Here is a 20,969-nt window from a genome sequence, read left to right as displayed (position 1 = left end):
CTAGGGCTAATTAGGGGCACCCAGCTCTAAATGGGGGCAGCCAGCGCTCACCTGGGGGAACCTAAGTCCAATGTGGGTCACCCAGCGCTAAGTGGGGAGTCCAGACGTGGTTAATTGGGGTCACCCAGGACGAAGTGGGGTCACCCAGCACCATCTGGGGCACCCAGCACTCCCAAGGCTATTGGGGAGCAGCCCTAACTGGGGGGTTCACCTAAGACTAATTAGGGGCACCCGGCACTACTTAGGAGCACCCAGTGCCAAGTGAGGGGGTAGCCAGGGCTATAGGGGGGGCACCCAGCGCCAACTGGGGGGAACCATAGGATTAGCTGGGACTCCCCAGAGATATCGGGCTGTGGGGAAATAGGGCCAACCGGGGGCAGCCAGCACTAACTGGGAGACACACAAAGCTATTGGGGGCTCACCCAGCCCTAACCGGGGTGCCCTAGGATCGGCTGGGGTCACCCATCACTAACTGGGAATGCTCTTCAACCCCCCCCTTCATCCCCTCCCTCCCCGCCCCGCTCCTCCCTCCCGGCGCTCCCGGTACCGGCGGCGCTGGCCGGGGGGGGCCGCTGTGCTGCATTGCGGGGCGGCACCGCGTCCCTGCCCGCCTCCGCCCGGCCCGGGGGGGAGCGGGGCTATCGGGGCGGGCAGCGCTGGGCCCCGGGCAGGAATGTCCCTGCGCGCTCCGATAATGGTATTTATAGCGCGGCGCCCGGCGGCTCCGCTCCCCCCGCCCCGCTCCGCTCCCGCACCCGCCGCCCTTCGCCCTCCCGCAACCGCCGCCGCCCCGCGCAGGTGAGTGCGGCACCGGGGGGCGGGGGGACGACCGAGGGGGCGGTGGGGATGGACGTCCCCGAGCGCCCTGGGGACACCCAACGGGGAGTGGGATCCCGCCCGGTGCCCTTGGGGGAGGATGCAGCCATGGGGTGTCCCGATGTGGGGCGTCCCGATGTGGGGTGCCTCAGTGTAGGGTGTTCCAGCGCGGTGTGCTGCCATTTGGGGTGCCCCTGATCGGGCTTGTCCCGATCCTCTGGGCTCGGTTTCGCTCAAAGTGGGGTGTTTTTCTCCATGCTCGCCACCGCTGCGCTGGGTTCGGTGCCACAGCGAACGGCCCCGCTGTGGGATGCTGCTGCGGAGTTTTGGGGCCCCATATGGCTCTTTTGGGTTGCGGGTGCCCCCCGCTCTAGAGACAGAGCGGGGCTGAGCCCAGGCCTATTTATAGCTGGCAACGCACGCAGCGTGGCAGCACGTGTGTGTGCCACCGGCGGGCGACTGCAGGGACAGCGGGACAGGGACAGACAGCGTGGGGCCCCGGGGAGCTGTGCCGCGCCGTGCCGTGTCGTGCCATCTTGTGCCGTGCCGTGCTGTGCCACCGAGGGACACAGTGCCATCCCTCCGCCCGCGGCAGCGCTCTGAGCCCACTTTGGGCATGGAGAGTTGGGGTAACGCTGAGCGTTGGCACCCCGTGGGCTCGCTCTTTTGGGGTGCGTGGGGATCCCACACGCCGCTCTTCTCCCATACCCATATCCGGGATACCCACGGAGTGGGGCAGGGGCTCGGGGCACGGAGCAGCGGGATCACCGGGCGCGGTACGGGCACTGTGGTGGTAGCTCAATGCCAGCCCCGGGCCGGGAAGTGCTGATTCACCGCACCGAGCGGCAGACGGGGAAGGCAGCAGGGGGCATTTGAGACGCCCCGCACCGCGATCCCACAGGGCTCTGTGTTTTCCTGGTGGCGGCAGAGGCAGATTTGAAGGGTCGGCGCTCCCGACGTTGCCAACGTGCGCTGTCGGCACGCTGGGGGCCCTGCCAGCACTGGGGAGGAGCGGGAGGATGCTGGCTGCCCGCTGGCTTTGCGGGCGCAGAGACACGGCAGGGCTCGGCAGCACGTGCAGGAGGGTTCCCACATTTGGGATTTCCCCGTGGCTGGAGTGTTTTTGGGGGGCCGTCCGGCACGGTGCTGCCATGCTGTGTGCTCTGCTCCTGCGCGCTCTGCCTGTACACCCCTCCCTAGCCCCACTCACACGTGTACCACTAAGATTAGGGCACAGCGCAGCACCCAACCCAGTCCGGCTGGCTCCGATAACCCCCCTTCTGTGCGCAGGAGTCTTCCCCCCAAAACCCTTACTGCCCCTGGGGTCGCTACGTGGGGGACACCTCAGTGTCCCATACATCCCCACAGGTGCTGGGTTCCAACTGGGCAAAGCCCATAATGCAAAGAAGGTATGAGGGTTTTGGTTGCTGGAGGTGGCGGCCCCCAAGCCTGGCTCCCCACACCCTCCAGGGGCCCCAGGGCAGCCGGCAGCTGCTGGCAGCATTTTTAGATACCGGCCGGTCCTATCTGCGGCTCAAATGTCCCCGAGGGCGGACGTCCCCTCCCCATCCCCCCCAAACCAGCAGCTGTTGCCTGCTGTCTGCCTAAAGCTCCTCCGGCGCAGGCGTGGGTCAGTGCCAGTCCCTTTGGGTGCCACCCATGGATGCTGTGGGACCCATATGGGGTGACAGCCGCGAGGAGTGCCCAAACACCTGGGAGAGACACTAAATCCCGCTGAGCCGATTAAGCGGCAGGTCTTAGCTGCAAATCCTACAGCACAGCGGGGTGGTCATGCCCGTGCCCACATTGCCCAATGAGGGTCCTTTGCCCATAGCTGCCAGCCGCACAGCCGCGGGACACCGGGACCATGACCTCTGAGAATGACTATGACCACCTGGAGCTGCAGCAGCCCTACAGCCACTGGGATGCCTCTGATGATGAGCTGGACAATGACAACAGCTCAGCGCGACTCTTCGAGCGCTCCCGCATCAAAGCGCTGGCAGGTGTGGGGCTGGGTTTGGGTCACTGTGGTCCCCGACACTATGGGTTGGAGATGGTGTCACTGTGGTTGCTGCTGTTGCAGATGAGAGGGAGGCGGTGCAGAAGAAGACCTTCACCAAGTGGGTGAACCTGCACTTGGCTTGCGTCACCTGCCGCATCTCCGACCTCTACCTGGACCTCCGGGACGGGCGGATGCTCATCAAGCTGCTGGAGGTGCTGTCCAAAGAGATGCTGGTATGAGTGCCCTCCAGATAGAAACCCTGGGGTCCATCCTGTGCCATCTCATGCCATGCTGTGCTGTGATAAGCCATGCTGTGCCACCGCATACCCGCTCCATGCCCTCTCAACCCATGCTGTTCCATCTCATGCCATCACATGCCATGACATTCCATGCTGTGTGTGTGATCTCATGCTGTTCTATGTCATGCTGTGCCATGCCATCCCATCCCATGCTATTCTATACTACACTGATCTGTTTCCTCCTGTGATATCTCATGCCATTCCACTGCATAACATCCTGTGCCTTCCCGTACCATCCCTTGCCATGCCGTGCTATGCTGTCTCATGCTGTCCCATCCCATGCCATCCCATCCTGTGCCATCTGGTGCCATCTCACTCTATGATGTGCCATTCTATTCCGTGCCAATCAATGTCATGCCATGCTGTCCCATACCCTGTGCTATTGCATGCCCTTCCGTGCCATCCTATGCCATGCCATATTCTTCCATGCTACAGCATGCTGTTCCATGCTGTATAATCCCCTGCCATGCTGTCCCTTGCTATCCCCTCCTATACCATACCATTCCATCCCATGCCATGCCGTCTCATGCCATGTCATTCCATACCACGATGTTTCTTTCCCCGCTGTGCCGCCATCGTGCCATCCTGTGCCACACCATGGCACCATGCCGAGCCATCCCTTGTGCTGCACCATGACTGCTGGGGACAGTGGTGGGGTGTCCCTGGGCAGGGCAGGGGATGCCAGGCAGTGAGGGCAGGACACTGAGTACTATCGTGCCCCAGCCCAAGCCCACCAAGGGCCGGATGCGCATCCACTGCCTGGAGAACGTGGACAAGGCGCTGCAGTTCCTGAAGGAGAAGCAGGTGCACCTGGAGAACATGGGCTCCCATGACATCGTGGATGGCAACCACCGCCTCATCCTTGGCCTCGTCTGGACCATCATCCTCCGCTTCCAGGTACCAAGGGCAGGTGGCACCCACAGACTCCGTGCCCCAGCAGGAGCCATTCTCCACCATCGTGGGTTGTCAATCTGTCCTGCAGGTGCAAGATGTCATCAAGGAGATGAAGGAGGGTCCAGAGACACGCTCACCCAGGGACGCGCTGCTGCTCTGGTGCCAAATGAAGACAGCAGGGTAGGTGGTGGTGGTGGAGTGAGTGGCCTTGGGGCTCAGGGATGCACAGAGGCTGATGGTGACACCGTGTTGTCCTCGCCGTAGCTACCCCCACGTGAATGTCACCAACTTCACCTCCAGCTGGAAGGATGGACTGGCCTTCAATGCCCTCATCCACAAGCACAGGTACATCGCACAGCCGCTGGCATAGGTGTGGTGTCAGTGGTGTCAGCTGTGTCAACGTGTCTCTGTGCTCTCTGTCCCCAGGCCTGAGCTGTTTGACTTCAAAACTCTGACCAAGTCCAATGCCCGGCACAACCTGGAGCATGCCTTCAGCGTGGCCGAGCGGCACCTGGGCATCACCCCACTCCTCGACCCTGAAGGTGAGTCCCCCTGCCTCATTTCCACCCATGGAGGGATAGAGGTGGAAAAACCCCAGAGGTAGCTCTGGGTGGGATGTGAATGTGGGAACCCATCAATACTGTGGGATGGTGGCACCCCACTGTGCTGGTTGGGGCTGACACCTCTCTGCCACTGCACAGATGTGTTCACGGAGAACCCCGATGAGAAGTCCATCATCACCTACGTGGTGGCCTTCTACCACTACTTCTCCGAGATGAAGAAACTGGAGGTGAAGGGCAGGCGTCTGGGCAAGGTCAGAATGGTGATGAGTTGGGATGGCACGGCACTGGTGAGTGCCAGGATGCCCCATGCTCACCACTGGCTGTGCCATAGGTCATTGAGCACGCCAAGGAGACCAAGCGGATGATTGAGGGCTACGGGGGCCTGGCCTCCAACCTGCTCACCTGGATCGAGCAGACCATCATCTCCCTCAACAGCCGCAGCTTCGCCAACTCGCTGGCTGGTGTGCAGCACCAGCTGCAGGCTTTCAGCACTTACCGCACGGTGGAGAAGCCCCCCAAGTAAGCATTTCTTCCCAGACCTCCTGCCCATGGTGAGCACCCATGGATGCCACAGGCTGAGCTCTCGCTGGGTCAGGTTTCAGGAGAAGGGCAACCTGGAGGTGCTGCTCTTCACCATCCAGTCTCGGATGCGAGCCAACAACCAGCGCGTCTACACACCACAAGAGGGACGTCTGGTCTGTGACATCAACCGGGTACGGAGACACACGGCATATTGGGTCCACTAGGGGGGTATTTTGGGTCCGCTGTGGGGTAATCTAGGCCTTTGGGTCAGGTTGTGTCCACCTTGAGGTAGATTGGGTCCATCTTGGCATTTGTGAACTTGGGTTGGTTTGGGTCCATCTGAGGGCATTTCAGATCTTGGGGCAGATTGGGTCTGTGTTGGAGCAGTTCAGGTCTTGGGGCATTTTGGCTTGGTCTTGGGGCATATCAGGTCCATCCTGGGGTGTTTTCAGTCCATCCTGTGCCATTTAGGCTCTTGGACCAGGCGAGGTCCACCTTAGTGCAGGCTGTGTCCATCCTGGGTGTTTGTGCACCTGGTTCAAGTTGGGTCCGTCCTGGGGCAGTTCAGGTCCTGGGGCATTTGGGGTCCATCTTGGGGCAGGTTGGTTCCGTATTGGAGTTGTTCAGGTACTGGGGAATTTGGGCTTCATCTTGAAACAGACTGGGCCCATCTTGGGGCAGGTTAGGTTCATCCTGGAGCAATTAAGAACTTGGATCATTTGGATTTCCTCCTGGAGCAGGTTGAGTTGATCATGGGTTGGGTCTACCTTGGGGCAGTTAAGGTCTTGGGGCATTTGGGCTTCATCCTAAAGTGGACCGGACCCATCTTGGGTTGGATTAAGTTCATCTTGGTGCATTGTGGATCCATCTAGGGGCAGACTGGGTTTCTAAAGTTCCCCCACCCCTGTGGCACAATGGGGCTCACCAGCAGAGCAAGGCATGGCCGGTGGGGTGCAGAATGTGTGTCCCACCACCCAACTCTGCCTTTTCCCAGGCATGGGAGCAGCTGGAGAAAGCGGAGCATGAGCGGGAGCTGGCGCTGCGCAACGAGCTCATCCGGCAGGAGAAGCTGGAGCAGCTGGCACGGCGCTTTGACCGCAAAGCAGCCATGCGGGAGGCCTGGCTGAGTGAGAACCAACGCCTGGTGGCACAGGTGGGGCCAGCAAGCACCACTGTGGGGGCCGGGGCACCCTGACATTGCCTCACTGCTGGCTTTGCTCCCTGCAGGATAACTTTGGCCATGACTTGACAGCAGTGGAGGCGGCCAAGAAGAAACACGAGGCCATTGAGACAGACACAGCTGCCTACAAGGAACGGGTGCAGGCCATCGATGCAGTGGCAAAGGAGCTGGAGAGGGAGGGCTACCATGACATCAAACGCATCAGGGGGCGCAAGGACAACATCCTGAGGCTCTGGGAGCAGCTCCAGGAGCTGCTGCGCAACCGGCGCCAGCGCCTTGAGATGAACCTCACCCTGCAGCACCTTTTCCAGGAGATGCTGCACAGCATCAACTGGATGGATGAGGTCAAGGTGAGCTGCAGGTGGATGCAAGAGATTCGGAGTCAGCATGGGTACGGCACCTTGGCTCCACCATACAGGGGATCAGTGGGGCTTCTTGGAGAGTCACAGGTGGTTATGGGGTGTTTGGGTGCTGGGTAAAGATGTGGTGCTTGGAGCATGCGGCTACCAGCACCATGTTATGCCAGGAAGTGATGGGTGCAGGAGATGCATCCCTCCTTGGGTGCGTGCATCGCACAGATAATGCTGGTGCTGGAGTGCTCACCACCTGCTCATAGCATGCAGGTGACCTCCAGGTCTCTCACAGGTGCAGCTGGCCTCGTCCGAATCTGGTAAGCACCTCCTTGAGGTGGAGGAGCTCCTGGAGACCCACCGGCTGCTGGAAGGTGACATGGCCCTGCAGGCAGAGAAGGTGCGGGCTGTCAGCGCTGCTGCCCTGCGATTTGCTGACGCTGAGGGTAGGTGTGCTTCAAGGGGCTGGGGGTTCCAAGGGTTGGATGCTCCAAGGGTTTGGGGGTTCCAAGGGTTGGGCACTCTGTGGTTGGGTGCTCCAAGGGTCTCCAGCGTCTGGGTACTCTTAAGTGTTGAATTTTCCAAGGGTGGGTGCTCCATGGTTGGGTGTTCCAAGGGCGAGGTTTCTCCCAGGGGTGATTGCTCCAAGTGTCTCCAGTTGTTAAGCACTGCAAGGGTTGGCTGCACCAGTGTTGGATTTTCCAAGGGCGGGTGCTCCAATGATTAGGCACTCCAAGAATCTCCAATTGGATGCTCCAATGGTTTGGCACTCAAAGGTTTGGGAGCTGCGAGGGAGGATACTCAGGAGTTTGGGTCCCCCAAAGGTAGGGTTGCTTCAGGGCTGGGTGCTCCAAGTGTCTCTGCTGACTGAGCACTCCAAGGGTTGGGCAGTCAAAGGGTTGAGTTCTCCAGGGGAGGGTACTCCAGTGTTTGAGTGCTCGGAGGTTCTTCGAGTTTTGAGTGTTCCAATAGTTGCGTCCTCCAAAGGCAGAGTTGCTCCAGAGGTACATGCACAAATGCCTTCAGGGTTGAGTGAACCAGGAAGCTGCAGCGCACCCTAGGAGCCCCACTAATGCATGTTCCTGCTGCTTTCTGGCCAGGCTACCGCCCCTGTGACCCCAGAGTGATTCGAGACCGCGTGAACCACCTGGAGATGTGCCGGCGGGAGCTGCAGGCGCTGGCGGCGAGGCGTAAAGCCCTGCTGGAGCAGTCCCGGGCCGTCTGGCAGTGTCTGCAGGAGCTGGACGAGGCAGAGAGCTGGATCAAGGAACAGGAGCAGATCTACTCAGCTCTGGACTACGGCAAAGACCTGGCAGGTGTGCTGCTGCTGCGACGCCGTCACACTGCGCTGGAGGCTGAACTGGAGGCACGGGGAGCCCGGCTGAAGCAGGCGCTGGTGATGGCTGAGCAGCTGGCGGCAGCGGGGCGTGAGGCTGGGAGGCTGCGGGACCGGGCAGCCGCCGTGCGGGTACTGTGGGACCAGCTGCAGGAGCTGGTGGCTTTCCGCCGCCGTGGGCTGCGGGAGGCCGAGGGCTTCTTCCAGTTCCAGGCAGAGGCTGAAGAGCTGGCGGAGGTGCTGGCGGAGGCTCGGCAGCGAGCGGCCAGCGAGGAGCTGGGTCACGATGAAGTCCACACGCAGGCGCTGCTGCGGGAGCACCAGGAGCTGCTGGAGGAGCTGGCGGCTGCCCGGCGGCTCCTGGAGCGCTTGGGGCAGCAGGCAGAGGGCTTCCCACCTGAGCTGCGGGCTGGCCCCGAGGCGCACAACCGGCTGGCGGCGCTGCAGGAGCTGCACCGCGAAGTGAGCGCGCTGGCCGAGACGCGAGGCCGGCGGCTACGGGATGCCCTCAACCTCTACACTGTTTTTGGAGAGAGTGAAGCCTGCCAGCTCTGGATGGGCGCCAAGGAGAGGTGGCTGGAGAAGCTGGAGGTGCCCAGCACGCTGGAGGACCTGGATGTGGTGAAGCACAGGTAGGGATGTGCTGCCACCTGCTGTCATGAGCTCTGGCCAGTTCTCAGCCTGGTGCCCCGAGTTCTCTCTGCTACTCAGCCCACTGTCAAGAGATGTGGCCAGTTCTCAGCATGATGTCATCCCATGCCATCCCATCCTGTGCCATCTGGTGCCATCTCACTCTATGAAGTGCCATTCTATACCGTGCCAATCAATGCCATGCCATGCTGTCCCATACCCTGTGCTATTGCATGCCCTTCCGTGCCATCTCACCATATACCATGCCATCCTATGCCATGCCATATTCTTCCATGCTACAGCAGCCAGTTCTCATCCCAGTGCCGTGAGCTCTGAATGATCCTTAGCCCAATGTCGTGAGATGTGGCCAGTTCTCAGCCCAGTTCTATGAGTTCTGGATGGTTCTCAGCCTACTGCCATGAGTTCTGCCCAGTTCTTAGCCCAATGTCAATAGATGTGACAAGTTCTCATCCCAGTGCCACGAGATCTAGCCAATTCTCAGCCTGGTGCCATGCATTCTAACTAATTCATAGCCTAGTGTCACAGTATGCGGCCAGTTCTCAGCCTGGTGTTGTGAGTGCTATCAGGTTCTCAGTTTGATGTCACGAGGTCTGACCAGTTCTCAGCCCAGTGCCATGAGCTCTGGCAGGTTCTCAGCCTGGTGCCATGGGATTTAGTCAGTTCATAGCTTGACGTCACAAGCTTTGAGCAGTCCTCAGCGCAGTGTCACAGCCTCCAGCCAGTTCTCAGCCCCATGCAGTGAGCTCTGGCTAGTTCTCAGCGCAGCGTCACAAGATGCAGCCCATTCTCAGCCTGACTTCCCGCAGGCTGGATGAGCTGGAGCAGAAGATGGCTGGCGTGGCTTCTCAAGTCGATGCTGTCAACCGCTCAGCTGACGGTCTGCTGGAGAGCGGCCACCCGCGCAGCCCACAGGTCCGGCAGTGCCAGCAGCAGCTCAATGAGAGGTAGGTGCGGGAGCAGCAAGGGCGCCTCACCCCGTCCTGCCCCCCACCTTGACCCCCTTGGCCGTGCAGGTGGGATCGTTTTCGGGAGCTGGTGTCCCAGCGGCGTGCAGCGGTGGGCTCGGCGCTCAACCTGCTCAGCTTCCAACTGGAGTGCGAGGAGACGCGCGCCTGGCTGCTGAGCAAGACGCGGGTGGTGGAGTCCACGAGGGAGCTCGGCCGTGACCTGGCTGGTGTCCTGGCCACCCAGCGCAAGCTGTATGGCATCGAACGTGAGCTGGCAGCGGCCGAGAGCCGCCTGGATGCCCTGCGTCCACAAGCCGCCCTCCTGGCCCAGGAACACCCTGAGCTGGCCGAGGACACGGCAAGGCGTCTGGGGGGGGCACAGGATGCCATGGATGGGCTGCAGGGTGCCCTGCAGGACCGAGCGGCTGCACTGGGAGAAGTGGGGCAGCTGCAGAGCTTCCTGCAGGACCTGGATGACTTCCAAGCGTGGCTCTTCAGGGCACAGAAAGCCGTGGCGGCCACTGAAGAGGTGCCAACTTCGGTGGGTGAGGCAGAAGAGCTGCTGCGGAAGCATGAGGCTGCCCGTGAGGATGCCGAGGGGCACACAGCTGCCTTCACGGCACTGCTGGAGGCAGGAGAGGTGGTGACAAGCAACCAGGAGGACCCTGAGTATGAGCAGCTGCGGGAGCGGCTGCGGGGTGTGGAGGCAGGCTGGGGTGCCCTGCACAAGATGTGGGATGCCCGGCAGCGCTTCCTGGTCCAGTGCTTGGGCTTCCAGGAGTTCCTGCGCGACGCCAGACAGGCTGAGATTCTCCTTGCCAACCAGGTGGGTGAGGGACGTGGGGATGTGTGGTAGAGAGCACCCAGGGCACAGCTGTGCAGTTAGGTTTGTGTACTTGAGGTTGGATCCACACAGCAGAGAGCACCCAGAGCATGGTTGTGCCATGCGCTTGGGGTTGGGTCCGTGCTTTTGGGTTTGGGTCCACGTGTTGGAGAGCACCAAGGACACAGTTGTGTCATACTCTTGTGTTTGGGCTCATGCCCTTGGGGTTGGGTCCATGCAGCAGAAAGCACCCAGAGCATGGTTGTGCCATGCCTTTGTGGTTGGGTTCATGTGTCAGAAATCCAGGGTGTGATCGTGCCACACTCTTGAGATTGGGTCCATGCTTCTGAGGTCGGGTCCATGCAGTGGAGAGCCCCGATGGGCATGTTGTCCTTCCCTATGACAGGGGAGGGCTGATGGCACCCTGATGGGATGCTGAGCCCCCTGTGCCCTCTAGGAGTACACGCTGGCCCACCTGGAGCTACCCCCCACACTGGAGGGTTCCACAGCTGCCCTGCGCCGCTTTGAGGATTTCCGTGCCTCCATGGAGAACAGCGCTGAGAAAGTCCCTAGCGTGGTGACCACTGGCTCCAAGCTCGTGGCAGAGGGCAACATCTTCTCTGAGAAGATCAGCGAGAAGATCCAGGCCCTGCAGGAGCGGTGAGTGGGCAAGGGGCCGATGGGCAGTGCCCTGGTGTGGCAGTGGGGTGATGTCTGTGCTTGTGTTCCCATGCCAGGCACCAGGTGAATGTGGCCAAGGCGCAGGAGGCAGCAGGCTTGCTTCAGGACAACCACAAGCTGCAGAGCTTCCTGCAGAACTGCCAGGAGGTGGGTGAGCAGCACGGCTGGTGGCACAGTGGGGTGCCAGTGGCCGAGCCATGACACACTCACCCTGCCTGCAGCTCGCTGCTTGGGTGGATGAGAAGATGCTGACAGTGCAGGATGCATCCTATGGAGGTGCACGTGGTCTGCATGGCAAGTGGCAGAAGCACCAAGCCTTTATGGCAGAGCTGGCAGCCAATGAGGCATGGCTGGAGAAGATCAAAGCGGTGAGTCCTGGTGAGGCAGGGTGGCCATGTGAACGGCTTGGGGATGTGGTGCTCACTGAGCTCACCACTGTGCTAATAGGAGGGCATGGAGCTGGCGAGCTGCAAACCGCAGTACGGTGCAGTGGTGGGCCGGAGGCTGGACGAGCTGCAGGCACTGTGGAATGGGCTGCACAGTGCTGCCAAGGAGAAGGGCCAGCAGCTCTTCGAGGCCAACCGCACTGAGCTGTACGCCCAGAGCTACAGTGACCTGGAGCGCTGGCTGGGACAGGCAGAGAGCGAGCTGCGCACCACTGAGCGTGCCAAGGACCTCACCGGGGCCAACCTGCTGCTCAAGAAGCTGACGGTGCGTGGCATGGGGATGGGATGTTCTGGCATGAGGAATGACCTCAGACATGGGATCTGATGGTGTTCCCCTCGCAGCGGCTGGAGGAGCAGGTGGCGGCACGACAGGAGGAACTGATGGAGCTGAAAGCACCGCTTGCTGGGGTCGCACCAGAGCCCGACGGGCAGGAGGAGAAGCTCCAGCAGCGATTCCTTGAGCTGCTGGAGCCACTGGGGAAAAAGAGGAACGAGCTGGAAACCTCCAAGGCAATGTACCAGCTGGGGAGGGACCTGGAGGATGAGATGGTGAGCACCATGGGGGCAGCGGGGGCTGCAGGGCTAGGGACGCAGAGTGCTGAGCAGGTGCTCTTGTCCTCAGTTATGGGTGCAGGAGAGGTTGCCATGGGCCAGGTCAACTGAGCACGGCACCAACCTCCAGAGTGTGCAGCGTTTGGCCAAGAGGAATGAGGTGAGTATGCCACCACGGCACCCACTGCCCTACCCAGGAGTGCGCGGTGGCACAGACAGCTCCTAAGCTCCCGTCCCCACTGCAGACCCTACAGAAGGAGCTGCAGGGCCATGCCCCCCGCCTGGCTGAGGTGCTGGAACGTGGGGAGGCAGCTGCTGAAGGACCCTGCCCGGAGCTGGCAGAGAGAGCACGGGTGCTGCGGGCGCAATGGGAAGTGCTGAGGGAAGAAGTGGCTGCACGGCAGAAGAGGCTGCAGGAGGCCAGTGAGGCCCAACAGTACTACCTGGATGCTGGCGAGGCTGAAGCGTGGGTCAGCGAGCAGGAGCTCTTCATGGGAGATGAGGAGAAGCCGAAGGTGAGAGTGGCTCTGTGTTGTTTGCTGGTGTCTTCTGTGGACACCATCCCATGGCACGTCCTACGTGCCATCCTGTGTTATTATACCCCATCCCACACCATATCATCCCACACTGTGCCAGGATATGCCAACTCATGGCATGTGTAATTGTGTGCCATCTGTCCATCCCATGTCAGTATATGCCATCCCATGCCGTACCATACCATCCACAGCTTGCTGTACCGTCCCACACCATGCCATTACACGCTAACCCCTACCATGAGATGACTCTAGTGTCGTGCCATGCTTTGCTGTGCCATTATTTGCAGTCTTATGGAATATCGTGCTCTGCTACTGCACGCCATCCGTGCTGTCCCATGCACTGCCATTATTGGCACGCTGTGTCATGCCGTTACACATCATCCCATGCCACACCATCACCATGTTATTACAAGGTCATTCTGTGCCATAAAAAGTTGTCCTGTGCCATGCCATGCTTTGCCATGTTGTTGCATCTAGTGCCATTATACGCCACCTCCTGCCATGCCATGGCATCCTATACCATGTAATTATACTATCCAACCCCATGCTGTGGTGTGCCTTTACCCACTAACATGTGTCATGTTATGCCATCCCATCCCAACACACACTACCCTATCGCATGCTTTTATGTGTCACTGCATGCCATAACGTAGCATTCCGTGCTATTATACACCGTTCTGTGCCATCCATTGCATACCACACCATGCCATGCTGAGCCTACAATTGCTCCCTGCTGCACTGGAGGGAGGTGGGACAGGGACAGCCCCACAGGGTGGCACTAGGTTTGAATCCCGATCGCCATCTCTTGGCCATGATATATATTGATTTTTTGTGGTGCCCTTCCTGATGCAGGATGAAGAAAGTGGTTTGGTGATGCTGAAGAGACACGTGAGGCAGCAGCGCTCCATCGAGGATTATGGGCAAACCATCAAGGAGCTGGCAGGGAGGGCTCAGCAGCTGCTCTCTGCTGGCCACCCTGAGGGGTAGGTGTAACCATGCATGTCCCCATCCTGGGGATAGCCCTATGGCTGCAGTGCCCGGGTGAGATGGCACTTCAGTGACAGCCGCTGCCCTGAGTGGTGGTGGTGGAGGGACGCGGGGAGCCCATCTATGGGGGGGGGTCCTCCTGAAAAAAAGCCCTGAGAGGTGGTGAGACCGGCAGGTTTGGGTGCAATCTGAGATGTCTGTGTGCCTGGGGCCACGCAGGGAGCAGATCATCCGGCTGCAGGGCCAGGTGGACAAGTATTACGCGGGGCTGAAGGAGGCGGCAGAGGAGCGCCGGCGGCGCTTGGAGAACATGTGCCACCTCTTCCAGCTGAAGCGCGAGGTGGAGGACCTGGAGCAGTGGATTGCTGAGCGTGATGTGGCAGCCTCCTCCCAGGAGCTGGGGCAGGACCTGGACCATGTCACGGTGAGCCCACTGGCATGTGCATGGTGGTGGAGGTGGTGATGAAGATGAAAATGGTTATGGTTGTGCTGGAGGTAGAGATAGCGATAGTGGTGGTGGTGATGGAGATGGTGGCGGAGGTGGTGATGAAAGTGATGGTGGTAGTGGAGATGGAGACAGCAAAGGAGATGGAGTTGAACACAGTGTTGGATTTGGAGATGGTGGTGGTGGTGGAGATGGTGATGGAGATGTTAGTGGTGATGGGGGTAGTGATGGAGATGATGGTGATGATCGTATTGGAGGCGGTAGTGATGGTGTTGATGTTGATGACGATGATGACAGTGGGTCACTTTTGGGTGGCGAACCCATCTTTTCTTCCCCACCTCACTCAGATGCTGAGGGATAAGTTTCGGGAGTTTGCACGGGAAACAGGCAGCGTAGGGCAGGAACGTGTGGACCAGGTCAACCTGACCATCGAGGACCTCATCGATGCGGGGCATGCCGAGGCTGCCACCATGGCTGAGTGGAAGGATGGACTGAATGAGAGCTGGGCGGACCTCCTGGAGCTGATTGACACACGCATGCAATTGCTGGCCGCCTCCTATGACCTGCACAAGTACTTCTATGATGGCTCTGAGCTGCTGGCTCTCATTGCTGCCCGCCACCAGGAGCTGCCCCAGGACCTGGGCGAAGACTCGGGTTCGGTGGAGACTTTCCACCGCATGCACAGCGCCTTCGAGCGTGGCCTCCAGATGCTGGAGGGGCAGGTGCAGCAGTTTCGAGAGGTGGCAGCTCGCCTGCAAACTGCCTACGCTGGGGAGAAGGCAGTCAGCATCCAGCAGCAGGAGCAGGAGGTGACACGGGCGCTGCAGGCACTGCTGGAAGCATGCAGCGGGCGCCGGGCACAGCTGGTGGACACAGCCGACAAGTTCCGCTTCTTCAGCATGGCCCATGACCTGCTCTCCTGGATGGAGAGCACTGTGCGGCAGATCCAGACGCAGGAGAAACCCAGGTAGGAGCAGATGGGTTTGGGGTCTCACTTCCCTGCTCACCTGTGTGAGCTCAACCTCAACGTCTCCATTTGCCCTGACACCTCCAGCTCTCAACACCATAATTCCCAGCATCTCCATCCTTCGTCTCTTCTCCCAAATCTCTTCCCCCTGCATATCTGTCCTCTGACATCTCCAACCCCCAACATCTCTATCCCTCACCTCCATCCCTTGCCATCTCCATCTCCTGACATCTCCATCCCCCAACATCTTCTTTCCCCACTGTCTCCCTCCAGCCAACTCCAACCTCCTGTACCTCCATCTCCAACATCTCCACTCTTCTTCTCTGTCCCCTCAAATCTTTGACCCACAAAGTCTGTGTTCCCCAATACTGTCACCCCCAACATCTCCATCCTCGACACTTCCATCCCTTTGATGATTCTGTATCCCCAGCATCACCACGCTTCATGTCTTTATGCCCCTGCCACCTCCACATCCCTGACATTTCCATATCCTCAACAACTCAGTTCTCAACCTCTCCCCCCAGGGATGTTTCCTCAGTGGAGCTGCTCATGGAGTACCACCAAGGCATCCGTGCCGAGATAGATGCCCGCGACAAGAGCTTTGCTGCCTGCATTGAACTAGGCAAGAAGCTGCTGCAACGCAAACACCGGGAGTCACCTGAGGTGGGTAGCAGCCCCTTGGGGTGGGGAGACAGTGGGAAAAAACTTCCTCCTGACAGCCACCCCTTGCAGATTAAGGCAAAGCTGATGGAGCTGCTGGACAAGAGGAAGGCCATGATGGAGATGTGGCAGCAGCGCTGGGACCGGCTGCGGCTGCGTGAGTGCGGTGATGGCGTTTGGATGGGCTGTGGGGTTTTTGGGGTTTTTGGGGTGCTGAACGCTGCCCTTTTCCTGCAGTGCTGGAGGTGTGCCAGTTCTCCCGGGATGCCTCAGTGGCCGAGTCGTGGCTGATAGCACAGGAGCCGTACCTGGCCAGCAGCGACTACGGGCAGACGGTGGATGCGGTGGAGAAGTTATTGAAACGGCACGAAGCCTTTGAGAAGTCCACAGCCACGTGGGAGGAGCGCATCGCCGCCCTGAGGAAGCTGACGACGGTGAGCTGGTGGCCCTTTGGGTGGTGAAAGGGTGCAGCTGGGTTCCCACTGATTTCTGTGTCCCCTTCCCTGGCAGCTGGAGCTCATGGGTGGCAGGACGCTGCGGGAGGAGGACGTGGTGCACGACACTGCTCCCGAACATCATCTGGATCTGGACGTGGAGATGGAGGCAGGGTAAGGGGTGTCGGTCCCATATCCCCAAATGGCAGCACCTTCCCTTGAAGCAGGGAATTTTTAGCAATATGCCTTTTCTGAGCCAAATCAATGCGAGCAAAACAGCTGACCCCCAGCCTTGCTCCTTTCTGGGGCTTTTAATTCTCGGAAGAAAACACAAAAGCCCTGCATTCATGCCCTTGACTCCCAAATCCATTGCTCACTGATTTTGGGGGGTCCCTCTATTCCCACCCCCATCCTTCGGGATGCTGAGCACCATCTCCATGTTGCAGGTCTGAGGAGGAGGAGGAGAAGAGGAAGGGGGTGATCCCTCAGGAAGCCTCTCCACCTGCTGTGGATGGACCCCAGCCGGTCAGTTCTGCCTTTTAGCTTTCTCCTTCCCCAGCACCAGGGACCCTATGGCCCCACTGCTCCAACTGCTGCCCCTGGACACGTCCCTGCAGATATCCCCTGGTTCCCATCCCTTTATTCTCTCCCTCCCATCCTGCAGCAGGAACAGACATGACTCACACCTGCAGCCCTTTGGCTGTCGCTTGCATTGAATTGAATAAATTTTGAATGACCCCAAGTCATCGGGCAGGCACAAGGGCAGCACCTTTGCCACAGTGCATCCCCATGGCTGGGAGCCCACGGTGGGGCTCAGGGTGGTGGGCAGAGGCTGGCACCCATGGGTGCACAGGGCAGAGACAGAGCCAAACACTCTGAGGAGCAGGCAGATCCCTGCTGGCATTTGTCTCAGGAAAAACCCACAAGTCACAGGGACTCTGCATGGCCACCACCACATGGCACCCAGCTGTTCAAGCTGGCTCTGTCCTGGCTTGGAAGGGACAGCTGGCTTCTTGGGGACAAGGGCACGTGGTGATGGTGATGGTGGTTGGATGTGCCTGCTGTATGCTCCCTCCTCTGCATCCTTGGAACATGGTCACCCCAAGGGGATATCCCCTCATGGGCATCGTCACCCCAAGGGACATCACTGATCTGCAAGGCATTGACTACCCTGCAAAGCATCGTCACCCTGTGAGGATGTCACCCGATGGGGCATCATCAACCCCTGGAGACATCACCAACCTCTGGGGATGTCACCTTGCAAGATGTCATCATCCTATGCTGCATCGTCACTCCATGGGAATGTCAACCTATGGGACATTGTAACCCCATGGGGACGTCACCCTGGAAGACATCACCCTATGGAACATCGTCACCCTAAGGGGCATCATCACCCCATGGAGACATCACCCTATGGGACATCATCACCCCACAGGCACTGTCACTCTCTGGCATTGTCACCCTCTGTGCTGCCACCTCATGCTCGCTGCCACTCTCTGCTCCTTGCTGCCTGCTTGGGGACAAGACTTGCTTTCTGGTTATTCTGCCTGCTTGGGGACACCAACCTCTTCTGCCTCTTCTGCCCGCCTGGGGACATCTTCTGGCTCTCTGGGGACATCTTCTGGCTCATTGGGAACAAGATCACTTTCCTGGGGACAGGGATCCCCAAGTTCCTGCTGGGGGACAAGATTAGTTCTGCTGCTTGGGGACAACTCCTGACTCCTTGGGAACAGGGTCTGCCTGGTTTGGGACAAGAACGCTTCCTGCAAGCTTGGGGACACCATCTTTCTCTGCCTGCTTCCTTGGGGACACAGTCATCTGGGGACAGCCTCCCGTCTCCTGTCCCTTTTGGTGGGACACGCCACAGGCACTCCACGTGGCTCACTGCTGCCATCTCCAGCAAAGGGCTGAAAACATCACTGTGTGGCGGATACGATGACCATGGCATTGCCATGCTCCGGATCCAACCATGCCTCTTCCCAAAGCCTCACCCTGAGTATTCCATCCACCACATGCCACTGTCCCCAAGCACAGGCATCATATTCAGGGGTCCCATGCCGTGGTGGCTCCCAATGGCTGCCAGCTCCTATGCATCATCAAGCATGGGGTGGCCATCCGCAACATTGGTACCTGTGTTCAGTGTGTCCCCACTGGGGATGGCGCGATGGGGAGGTCCCTGTGGGAGGTGGCTTTCTGGGAGGTGACAGCAGTGGGGATGGGCAGTGACGTGGCTGTTGCTTTGCAACAGCTGACAGTGCCCGAGGAGGAGCCCGTGGCACCGCGGGAGGAGGTGGCCACGTTGCCCGCCCAGCCTGCCCACGTTCAGCTGGAGGGCTACCTGGGCCGCAAGCACGACCTGGAGGCAGCCACCAAGCGTGCGTCCAACAGGTAGGCACAGCACAGTGGCCACCCATGGCCGTGGAGGTGGCCCAGTTGTGACGGGGCTGCCCACAGGTCGTGGAGCACGCGGTACTGCGTGCTGCGGGGTGAGGAGCTTGCCTTCTTCAAGGACGCCAAGAGCCGGGCACTGGGGGTGCCCTGCCAGGGTGAGGAGCCCCTGGGGCTGCGCAACGCACGCTGCCAGGTGGCTGCTGGCTACAAGAAGAAGAAGCACGTCTTTGTGCTCAGGTATGACACGGTGAGGTTATGGCATGGTATGATGTGGTTATGGCACGGTACAGCATGGTTATGGCGATATACAGCATGGTTGGGGCACTATATGGCATGGTTTTGTCGTGGCATGGCATGGCATTGGCGCGGTGTGCCACAGGGTGGCAGATGTCTCACCACCAGCTGTGCTCTGCCCCCAGGCTCAGCAATGGCAGCGAGTGGCTCTTCCATGGCAAGGATGAGGTGAGGGGTGCCCTGGGGACATGGGTGGCCAACAGAATGTTGGGGTGGCCAAGGGGACAAAGAATGGCAGATTGTGCCCAAGGGGTTGTTGGGGTGACCAAGGGGACAAAGAATGGCCAGTGGTGGCCAGGGGACATTGAGGTGGCCAGAAGTGCCCAAGCAAGTAAAGGATCTCCACAGTGGTGCATAGGGGGCTGGAGGGTGGCCAGAGGGACCTTGGCATGACCAGCAGCACCTAAGGGGACATTAGGGTGGCCAAAGGGGTGCGTGGACGTGACCTGTGATGCCCAAGGGGACATTAGGACAGTCATGATGTAGTTGGTGTAGCCAACAGCGCTCAAGGGGACGAAAGATGGTTATTACCATCCAGGGCCTAGTATGTAAGGCAGCCATGGGATGTGAGGGTGATGAGAGGTGTGTAGAGGAATATGCTGGGGCAATGGGTGACACAGGTAGGCCAAGGGACATTGGGGTGGCTGGAGGTGCCCAAAGGAATAAGGGTTAGCCAGTGGTGCCCAGGGGGACATTGGGGTGAGCAGAGGTGCCCAAGTGGGACTTGATGGTGGTCACTGATGCCTAGTGGATCATAAGGTGGCCATGGGACATTGGGGTGATTAGAAATACCCAAGAGGGACACGGTGGTGCCCAGGGGGACACGGCATGGCCATGGGACATTGGGGTGAGCAGAGGTACCCAGTGGGATGTAAGGTGGCCATGGGACACTGGGGTGAGCAAAGGTGCCCAAGAGGGATGCGGTGGTGGCTGGTGGTGCCCAGGGGGACACTGGGTGTCTTGGCACTCCTGGTTGCTGTGGGGCGACCACCAGGACCACAGGGGTGCCAACAGCCCCATGCCCCTCCAGGAGGAGATGCAGACGTGGCTGCAGGGGCTGCACGTGGCCATCACCTCCTGTCAGAACCTGCCGGCCAAGGCGCGCAGCTTGCCCCCGCCCCATGTGCCCCCTGAGCCTCGGCGGGACAAGGAGAAGCGCTTCAGCTTCTTCCCCAAGAAGAAATAACGTGGGGGGGGTGGGGGGGGCAGCCTGGCACGTACGCGAGTGCGCACGTGTATATATATATATATTTATAGATATTTATATTTATATATATACACACACACATCTCCATGCTTCAGGGCATGCACGCGCCTCAGTGGAGGCGCACGCACAGATACGCACACATGTGTGCTCACGTCCCCCACCCCCCCCTCCGGGGAACACACCTGCGTGCGTGTTTGCACTCGCGTGGCCCCGCATGCATGCACGTGCATCCACCCCACGTGGGCACATCCTGGCCCCCCACCCCCTTTTCTAAGCCATAAGCCCCCCCTCCCAGTTCCCCGTCCCCCCCCCCCCACCAGCGTGCCCTCAGCCCCATGGGCACCAACCAAAGAGCACGAAGAGCACGACCTCCCCAAACGCTTGGCCCCTTGCTGTGGGTGGGGGGCACCACTCGTCTCTGGGGGGAGCGCGCGGGCAGGGAGAACTTTGGGTTTGGTTTGGGTTTTCTTTTGTAATAAAGATGTCAAAGCAAGGTGGGCCTGGGGCTGTGCAATGCGGGGGCCCTTCTGGGAAGCAGGGTGGGGGACCACAGGCTCTTTCATGTCTTTGTGGTCTATGGGGCAATTCCTCTTCTGATGATCCATGAGGTCCTCCTTATCCTGGGGAACAAAAAGGTTCATGGAATCCTACTGCTGCTGGTGTTCAGTGGGGTGTCCCAGTTCCTGGTGGTCGAGGAACATCCCAATTCCAGGTGGCCCACAGGGTGTTCTATCTCCTGAGCAAGTTGGGTTCCATTGCATGCCCCTCCATGGGGTCGACTTCTCCCAGGTCAGCTGGGTACCCTTTGGTCTGAGTGAGCTGAGGGGGGGGGTTGTCCATGAGATGTCCCACCTCCTGGTGGTACAAGGGGCTTTCAGTCTCCCGGTGGTGCATGGGATGTCCCATCTTCCAGTGATCTATGGGGTGCTCCATCTCCCAGTGGTCCACAGGCTGTCCCATCTCCCGGTGCTCCATGGGGTGCCCCA

The 20,969-nt window shown here is 59.7% G+C and overlaps 1 protein-coding gene across 1 annotated transcript; it reads left to right on the top strand.

Moving 5' to 3' along the window:
- Positions 1-617: 617 nt before the first annotated feature.
- On the top strand, positions 618-20,961 carry SPTB (spectrin beta, erythrocytic). Its single transcript, XM_072337983.1, has 35 exons — positions 618-798; positions 2,651-2,819; positions 2,900-3,051; positions 3,841-4,014; positions 4,100-4,191; positions 4,276-4,356; positions 4,438-4,553; positions 4,713-4,825; positions 4,906-5,093; positions 5,170-5,287; positions 6,091-6,249; positions 6,324-6,626; positions 6,922-7,072; positions 7,727-8,594; positions 9,420-9,557; positions 9,627-10,386; positions 10,841-11,043; positions 11,121-11,211; positions 11,286-11,432; positions 11,512-11,775; positions 11,853-12,059; positions 12,133-12,222; positions 12,308-12,577; positions 13,451-13,581; positions 13,805-14,009; positions 14,378-14,997; positions 15,522-15,660; positions 15,730-15,814; positions 15,895-16,091; positions 16,168-16,265; positions 16,538-16,616; positions 18,340-18,479; positions 18,546-18,719; positions 18,902-18,944; positions 19,807-20,961. Exons 2-35 carry the CDS (start codon positions 2,684-2,686, stop codon positions 19,960-19,962), a joined length of 6,888 nt encoding a protein of 2,295 aa, XP_072194084.1. The 5' UTR covers positions 618-798; positions 2,651-2,683; the 3' UTR covers positions 19,963-20,961.
- Positions 20,962-20,969: the final 8 nt, after the last annotated feature.

This window comes from Excalfactoria chinensis, chromosome 5 (genome assembly GCF_039878825.1).
Source record: "Excalfactoria chinensis isolate bCotChi1 chromosome 5, bCotChi1.hap2, whole genome shotgun sequence".
In the NCBI taxonomy this organism is placed as follows: Eukaryota; Metazoa; Chordata; class Aves; order Galliformes; family Phasianidae; genus Excalfactoria; species Excalfactoria chinensis.
This window is presented reverse-complemented; position numbering and strand designations above follow the sequence as displayed.